At 34.7% G+C, this 6,825-nt stretch overlaps 2 protein-coding genes across 2 annotated transcripts; one reads left to right on the top strand and one right to left on the bottom strand.

Annotated features, from left to right (window-relative positions):
* On the top strand, positions 1,243 to 3,958 carry LOC107613710 (putative serine/threonine-protein kinase). The gene is made up of 6 exons (XM_016315820.2): positions 1,243 to 1,492; positions 1,568 to 1,683; positions 1,768 to 1,978; positions 2,337 to 2,574; positions 2,666 to 2,816; positions 3,335 to 3,958. Exons 1-6 carry the CDS (start codon positions 1,420 to 1,422, stop codon positions 3,734 to 3,736), a joined length of 1,191 nt encoding a protein of 396 aa, XP_016171306.1. The 5' UTR covers positions 1,243 to 1,419; the 3' UTR covers positions 3,737 to 3,958.
* LOC107613709 (ABC transporter G family member 10) lies at positions 4,070 to 6,476 on the bottom strand. The gene has a single exon (XM_016315818.2). The coding sequence runs from the start codon at positions 6,155 to 6,157 to the stop codon at positions 4,304 to 4,306; it is 1,854 nt and encodes a 617-aa protein (XP_016171304.1). The 5' UTR covers positions 6,158 to 6,476; the 3' UTR covers positions 4,070 to 4,303.

The following is a 6,825-nucleotide window of genomic DNA, read 5'->3' as shown; positions in this document are numbered from 1 at the left end:
CCATTCTTATTATGTTGTGTGACTCATTTTATGTATTACTTTGAGATTTATATTATCAAATTCTCATATATTATCTTTAAGAAGTGCTATTACCCGCCATGAACCGAAGAAATCATATACCACAAATCCACAATGAGAACAAGTAAGCCAAAAAAATACTTTATTACACATAGTTGTATGTAGGTCCCACCCCAGGCTGGCATGAGACAAGAGAGTGAAGAGACATGCAACTTGATTCACATCCACGGAACAAAAATGCTGAATATCAAATGTGAGTCGGGGCGTGTTACCTGTTACGTTATCCCTCTATAACTTCTTAACGCTGCCCAAGGTTTTGAAAAGTTAGTATTTGACTTTGAAAAGTCAGTACTTTCATCTTCATCTTCTTCCTGCTCTGGGCTAATACAAATCTGTTATGTCTATTACTTTCTTTCTTAAGAAAATCTAGGAATAAAACTATGGTTTTTGATATATTTTTCTCTCGACATGGAATCATTTTTGTTTGTTGAGCAACTCACAACTGTACATGTCCAATGTATATTCATTATTATTTAACTTCGTGTGGTTACTATATGCAATTTTATTATTTCAATAGATTCAATTGCACTCTTTTTAATTTTTGAAAAAAAAATATTATTTTAATTTTTAATATTTTAAATATTTTATTTTATTTTAAAAATTTTTAAATAAATTTAATATTATCTTATTATTAAATTTGACTTGAATTATTAATAAAATGATTGACATGAATGTTAACAACATTATTATTAAGTCATATATTTTTAATATATTAAAAAATTTAACTAAAACTTTTTCGTAATACTTTTTTTAATTGATCTCCTTTTCTTAAAAAGATTCTCAAATTCTATCAATCAATCATTAACACTCCAGAATAAAAGAAAAAACTTTTATTTCGGTGATGGTTAATGAATTAATTTTATATTTTTACTTATGTATCAAAATTAAATATTATTGGCTCTTTAATATATTAATTATTTGTATTAAATTTAATTATGGAATAACATTACTTTCGAAACTGAAATAGAAAATTTGAATTTTTTTAGATTAAAATAAAATATTTAAAACATTAAGTACTAAATTAGAATTTGATCCAAGTGTTGAAAATCAAAATAATACTTTATTCTTATTTTTTAATAGAAATATAATAAAGTAACATATAATTATATAAACCGGTGCTGTACTAGCACAAGCAAGTAGACTTTTTCAAATTGACTAATAAATAGTATACGGGGTGACTTTTTATTTATATGTTTGGTTAGAGAACACTGTAATTTGAATTATTTGTTTGTTTTTCAGCACATACTCTCGTGACAAATGAGGATTGGATATTAATGTTGTTGAGTATAGTCTAGTCATATGATTATAATTTGATGTTGAAGTTGCTTGAGTTTCTTTGTGATGAGTTGTTTCTCTCTTCTTTGTGGAAGAAAGGGGTCTTCTTCGGCGGCGCAACCAACCGAAGCTGATATAGGTGTGCAGATTTTTTGAGAATTTGATATGTTCAAAATGTTTCTATGTTTATATTCATGTTTATATGCTGCAACAGATCTTTCTAGCTTTAAGAACATCAATCTCTACACATACAAGGAATTGCAAATTGCCACAGAAAATTTTAGTCCTGCAAATAAGATAGGGGAGGGAGGTTTCGGATCGGTATATAAGGTGATTGCCACAATTCATAAGTGCCTCACACTTATTCAGAAAGAAAGTTTCTACTTTTAATCTTGTAGTTTCTATACTGAGCAGGGAAAGTTGAGAGATGGTACTCTGGCTGCTATTAAGGTTTTGTCAGCTGAATCTAAACAAGGAGTCAAAGAGTTCTTGACGGAAATCGAGGTGATTTCTAGTATAGAGCATGAGAATCTAGTTAAGTTGTATGGTTGCTGTGTGGAAAGGAACCAGAGGATTTTGGTATATGGCTATCTTGAGAATAACAGCCTAGCACAAACACTTGGTGGTGAGTAAACTTTTCACATTTCATCTGAATGTATTATAAATCTCCTAGGTAGCTTTTGATTCCTATCTTGGAACAAAATCAATGGAGACGGAATGGTAGGGTGTTATGAGTTTCGAGGGACCAATACCTGAAAAAGAGCATCCCATCATAGGGTGATGGTTCTGAGCTTAAGGTCTTATAAGGCTCTTTTTCAGGTGTTAGCCCCCGAAGTGGGACTCCACAAGACTCATAACATAGAGACACTACTCCTGCGCTCTTCCTTTTAAAATTACATAAATTAGCTTAAAAGTTGTCCTTTAGACAAATACAAAAAGTAAGTTAAAATTGTCCGGTGATTGGGAAAATGTTTTGTTTATAGGTAGAGGCCATAGTAGCTTGTACTTAAGCTGGCATACACGGAGGAACATTTGCATCTGCGTTGCGCGGGGTCTTGCATTTCTTCATCATGAAGTTGAGCCACATATTATCCATAGAGACATTAAAGCTAGCAATATATTACTCGACAAAGACTTGCAGCCCAAAATTTCGGATTTTGGTCTAGCAAGGCTTATTCCAGCAAACATTACCCATATTAGTACACTTGTTGCTGGCACAGCGTAAGTTTCATTCATGATTTCTATCTTTCAATTCTTTCAGAATCATGGATTAGTTCATTCATGATTACACAACAATTTTTGCCTTTGTTAGTGGCTATCTAGCACCTGAATATGCGATACGAAGTCAAGTGACAAGAAAATCAGATGTCTACAGTTTTGGAGTTCTGCTATTAGAAATTGTTAGCGGAAGGTGTAACACAAATAGACGTTTACCTGCAAAAGAAAGGTATCTACACACAAGGGTAAGTGCATGAGTCTTTGGAAGTTCATAATTAGTTAAATATCAAAGTAAATTTAAGATACATATTTGGATTTGCTGAATTCCTTTTAACCCTCTTTTTATTCATTTTATTTCCTATTTTCCCATCTTATTTGTCTTCTGATTTGGATTCCTAATTTCACTGTTATGAAGAGAGAAACAATTAAAAAATGTGATAATTCCATGCAAGTTTTTTACTAAGCTTGTGACTGGACAGGGAAGTAACCATAACAGATGCAATGTGTCCATGCCATGTGAACTAGGTCTTATATTGTATAATTTTACAACATGACAGTTATGATATGCTTAACCCGGGGTTATAACATCACTGGTATTTTAAAAAGTGGTAATATCTCTATATGCAATCTTATGTTAAGTAATGTAGCAATTGCCAAACATAGGTTACTACTACTACTACTAGGATATTAATGTTCATTTTGCAGTAGTATTGATGGGAACTGAAACTTCAATGAAATGAGTGACCAATGATTATGTCTTCAGGCTTGGGATTTGTATGAGAGGGGGGAGCTGGAGAGTTTGGTTGATTCCTCGCTCGCCGGCGACTTTGATGTCGAGGAGGCGATAAGGTTTTGCAAGATTGGTCTCATTTGTATTCAGGATTCTCTTCAGCTCCGGCCTTCAATGTCCACCGTGCACGACATGCTGATAGGCAAAACGGATGTCAATGAGAAGATGATGTCAAAACCAGGCTTACTATTTGAGTTTGTGGAAACGAAAGATCAAGGAAAACAGAAAGACAAGGTTGAAGAAATTGAAGTGGAAAATACATCTTTGATGGCTATGACTAGTTCAGAGAGGAAAGATGATTTGGAAAGTTCATCTTTTTCAGGAAGCACAGGATCTTATGCTACAATGACCTTCACTTCAATTTATGATAGATGATGGAAGCAATTAAGCTCCCTATTGCTTGAAAACTTTGCATGTGACCCTTTTCTGTCTTCAATGATTTGTGGAGATACAAATTACTGTATGCAATTTTGTAAAAAATATTCTTCTATTGTTTAATAGATCATAATCAATGGTTCCATTTAGGAAATTACAGAACAGATTTGTATAGGGTTAGTCAGTGATTTAAATAAAAAGTGCTTTAATTTTGGTTTTTTATGTTTATTATAAGCATAATGTTTTTCCATTGTATAATAAGCTTTGCAAATAAGCTTCAAGGCAAGGGAATAAATTGAATAATTCTTGTCTTCCTTCATCAGTGTTGATCTTAATGGTAAACGAATGCACAATCATAATCATGATAAGAAGCATTGTATGTAAATACTTCAGAAAAATCAGAACAATACTGACAACTTTTGCTTGGTTATTACAAAACAATATTCATAATTTGCATGTGAACATGAACTATGCTTATCAATATTCACTAACAATGGTGAATAATAAATAAATGAAAACAGTAAAATGGTTGTAATTAGCACCTAATAATTTGTGGTAAACCTGATTTCAGTTTCTGGTTCTGTAACATCTGAACCAAAGAATACAAAAGCAAAGAACTCTATACCCTATTATGAACCCCAACATTACAACCAAATTGGTCCACTTTTTTGACTCCTTCAAACCCTGTTGTTCTAAGAACTCAACTCCATGCAATATGCATTCTCCATTCCTAGTTTCTAGGCATCTTCTTCTTCCTTGCTCTTCTCCATACTCATTTATCATAAGACACTCAAAAGGGTATTTGAATAAACTCAAGTAGTGCATAAAAATCCAGTAGCTAGGCATCTTCTCCTTCGATATGAAATACCCCGAAAACAGAAAGAAAGACCCCATTAGGCCTGCGATCACTGAGTTTCCAAGGATGAAATTCGGCACAAGAGCGCTGAAACACGCCACAAGAGAGTTCGACATGAGGAGGACCAACCAAACAACTACAGAGAAGTAGAGGAATGCATCAATGTCTTTCCTTAATCCTACAAGCCAATAAACCGGGGTGGTATATAGAACACAAACCATTAGAAGGAAAGGAAGAAAAACAAGTGTATTTGCAAGAACATAGGAAGAAACTCTATAAGCTCCTCTTGAGGTCTCTCTCATCAAAGTTCTTCTCTCTTCCAAGAAAATTGGCAAGCCTTCTGTCGTCGAAGATAACAGAAAGGTAAGGCTGAAAGCGAAGAAGCCGCTTCGCGTTTGCAATGCTAATTGACCTTGCTTGCTACCTGTATTCAAGAATATAGTTCCAAGAATGAATCCAGCTACTAAGGCTTGTATAACTCTGGTGAGAAAGAGTTGCTTAGTTCTGAATATATTGCTGCAAAATCTTCTTCCTAAGATTAGAATCTCTTCCATAGGAGAATTCGAGTACAAGAGAGCCTTTTCTTTAGCAATCTTGGAACAATGCATTCTCATCCTGTGATCTTCATACTCTCTGTCTCTAAGAAGATATTGATTGTCCTCAGATTCTGATGATGTATGAATAACCAAGCTTTCCATGACATCAAGTGCATATTCAAGGACATTGACGCGACGCGGAATTTGATGGCCGGATAACCTGAGCCTAGCCTCAAGAAGACTCAAGGAACCATTGTGCACGACGAATCCATCCGCGAGCAAAATGAGGCCATCAAGAAGCTCCAAGATGCGAAAACCAGGTTGGTGGATAGTCAGAACAATAGTCTTTCCTTGATTGAATGCCATTAGTCTAAGCAATGAGATTACATTAAGAGCTGAAGCAGAATCCAACCCTGAAGTTGGTTCATCAATCAAGATAACTGCAGGGTCATGAACTAAATCAGCACCAATAGAGACTCTCCTCCTTTCGCCACCCGAAATTCCATGGCTTGATCCATCACCAATTCTTGAATCCGCAACATGATCCAACCCAAGCTCCTTCATCAACTCCTCAACTCTTGTAGCAGCCACTTTTTTGCCCCCGGGAAGCCTCAGCATAGCACTATACATGAGTGTCTCTCTCACTGTAAGACATGGAAACAGAGCATCTTCCTGTGTCACATAACCTGACATTCTTCTGAACCGGTTCGGATCCATCGCCCGATGATTCACCAGCAATTGGCCGGAAACTTTACCGGGAGATATTCTCCCAGCAAGGATTTCAAGCAGGGTGGTTTTTCCAGCTCCACTATGGCCAGCAATGGCTGTCAACTCCCCTGGCCTTGCTTCACAAGTAACATCCTTCAAAATGTATTTCCCTGCGCTGCTCCTCCTCCTCCGATTCGACCCGAAACAAAGGCTTCTAAACTCATCAAATTGGCTGCACAATTTGTAAGATAAGTTCTTGGTTTCTAGTCTATAGTATGTGCTTCTTCTTGTGCTCGGTATTGGCTTGAAGGGTGTTCCCATTTTGTGGTAGTTTCACTATTTTTGTTTTGTGTTAAGTGAACAAGCAGAAGAAGAAAAAGAATTTAGTAGTATCAATGTTATGTGAAGATAAATGAAAATTCATAGAGGAACAGAGGGAGGATGAACTAACACACCAAACTTAGTTCAATTCTAATTTATTCACTCTAAAGAAATCCAACATGGGATTAATAGTCTTTAATTTTTCTATTGGAAGTTTTGGGATATTTTTATAGAGTTTGACAAGTTTAAGTGATTCAAGAAAAAAAAGCTTATAATATAAGTACCAAGTTATTTTTTCTGTTGAGCTAAACATTGACTAATTAGGGTTATTGTTTGGTTGCTACACCATCTTCCCCATGCAACATAGACTGAGACACCTCATAGTTCGGTTGGTAGAAGAAAATTAAAACAAGGATCAAATATAGTTTTACAAGCTAAATAAATTAGTTCAAATTAGTAATAATATACATTAATAACCAATAAAAACAACGTAAAAATTCAGTAAATCCCTGACAAAACAGTTATTATAAAAAATCCTTGAAAAAATAGCCGCCAACTTAGAAAGCCTATGGTTTAACTATCAATTGGGAGGTTAGATAATGGTTCTTTATTAGTAAAAAGATTATCATCTTATTTTAACGATTGTTTTTTTCAAGGAATTTAATATA

Source organism: Arachis ipaensis, chromosome B08, assembly GCF_000816755.2.
Source record: "Arachis ipaensis cultivar K30076 chromosome B08, Araip1.1, whole genome shotgun sequence".
NCBI lineage: Eukaryota > Viridiplantae > Streptophyta > Magnoliopsida > Fabales > Fabaceae > Arachis > Arachis ipaensis.
The sequence above is the reverse complement of the archived record's forward strand: the minus strand, read 5'-3'. Positions and strand labels throughout refer to the sequence as shown.